Below are 1,154 nucleotides of genomic sequence, written 5' to 3'. Positions count from 1 at the left end.
TTGAAAAAATATTTCTTTAAAAATCCACGCCTTATGGATACTTGAAAAAAAAAATATTTTAAATAGTTATTTTTTTTCATTGGGTGGACCCCAATAAAATATTTTTTTAAACATTTTGAAAAGAAATTAAAGCAAATTCAAAATTATTTACCATTTTTTACTAAAATTTTCATGCATTTCTAACCTTGTAACTTACATACTGTTACAGCGATAGAAATTCTGTAAACCAGTGTAGACGCAAGACATATAAGGTGTCGATGCACCACTGCTACCGCCTGCCTCATCCTCACCATTGTAGTTATCATTCAATAGCATCATGGGTTTGGGTGCCGCCTTATTGCTTAACTGGGTGCCGGTGGAGATTTCTGAAAACAAAGCTTGTTCATAGGGTGTCGCTAACATTGATTCCAGTGGTTGGTGGTTTGTTTCTAATTGCGTACCCGCTCGTTTGCCATAACGTGAACCCAAAAAGAATCTATCATTGCGTGGCACAACATTTAGCCGACGTGTCTTCGATGGTGCATAGGCAGCACCGCTAGCCAACGCTGACGAAGATGAAGCACCGCCCGATGAACGGCCATAGCGACTGCCGACAAAGAATGAAGGACGTTTGTGCATTGTTAAGACATCTGATCGGATTTCACAGGGAAGAAATGTGCGATGAAAAAAAAAACATAGAAAAAAAAGAGGTGAAAAATGGGAAGAAATAAAAAACCAAAGAAAGGTTCTTAGAAGGTAACAATTTAAGATATTCGATTACACTTCGGTTAACCTAGATTTAGGTGGTCTTGGTGATGACCATAGAGTTTTTTTCTTTTGAAAATATTTATTAAAAAATTCTCAGCTGTAGATAATTGAAAAAATATTTATTAACAAAAATTAACACTTTTGAGCTACTTGAAAAAATATTTATTAAAAAATCCACGCCTTGCTTACTTACTTAGCTGGCTTGTGACAGAACTTTCGTTCCATAAGCCGAGCTTAAACCAGTAAGGAAAGGAGTAAAGTCGGACGGGGCCGACTATATGATAACCTTCACCACTATGGGTATATTAAACAGGACTATTAACATGAAATTGAATGAAATAAAATATGTGATATTTATCTAAATGTGAATCGACTTCAAACAAATATCAATAGGTCATCCGTTGGGA

At 35.7% G+C, this 1,154-nt stretch overlaps 1 protein-coding gene across 1 annotated transcript; it reads right to left on the bottom strand.

The window, feature by feature from the left end:
* Window positions 1–264: 264 nt before the first annotated feature.
* LOC133336379 (RYamide neuropeptides-like) lies at window positions 265–625 on the bottom strand (the record flags this gene model as incomplete). Its single annotated transcript, XM_061544675.1, has 2 exons — window positions 441–625; window positions 265–365 (listed from the first exon to the last, which is right to left on the bottom strand). Coding segments are annotated over exons 1-2 (279 nt in total), but the record flags the coding sequence as incomplete, so codon positions are not given.
* Between the last annotated feature and the right edge of the window lie 529 nt (window positions 626–1,154).

Source organism: Musca vetustissima, unplaced genomic scaffold (assembly GCF_032173495.1).
Source record: "Musca vetustissima isolate MV318-11 ecotype Yass unplaced genomic scaffold, APGP_CSIRO_Mvet_v1 utg265701, whole genome shotgun sequence".
Taxonomy (NCBI): Eukaryota; Metazoa; Arthropoda; class Insecta; order Diptera; family Muscidae; genus Musca; species Musca vetustissima.
The sequence above is the reverse complement of the archived record's forward strand: the minus strand, read 5'-3'. Positions and strand labels throughout refer to the sequence as shown.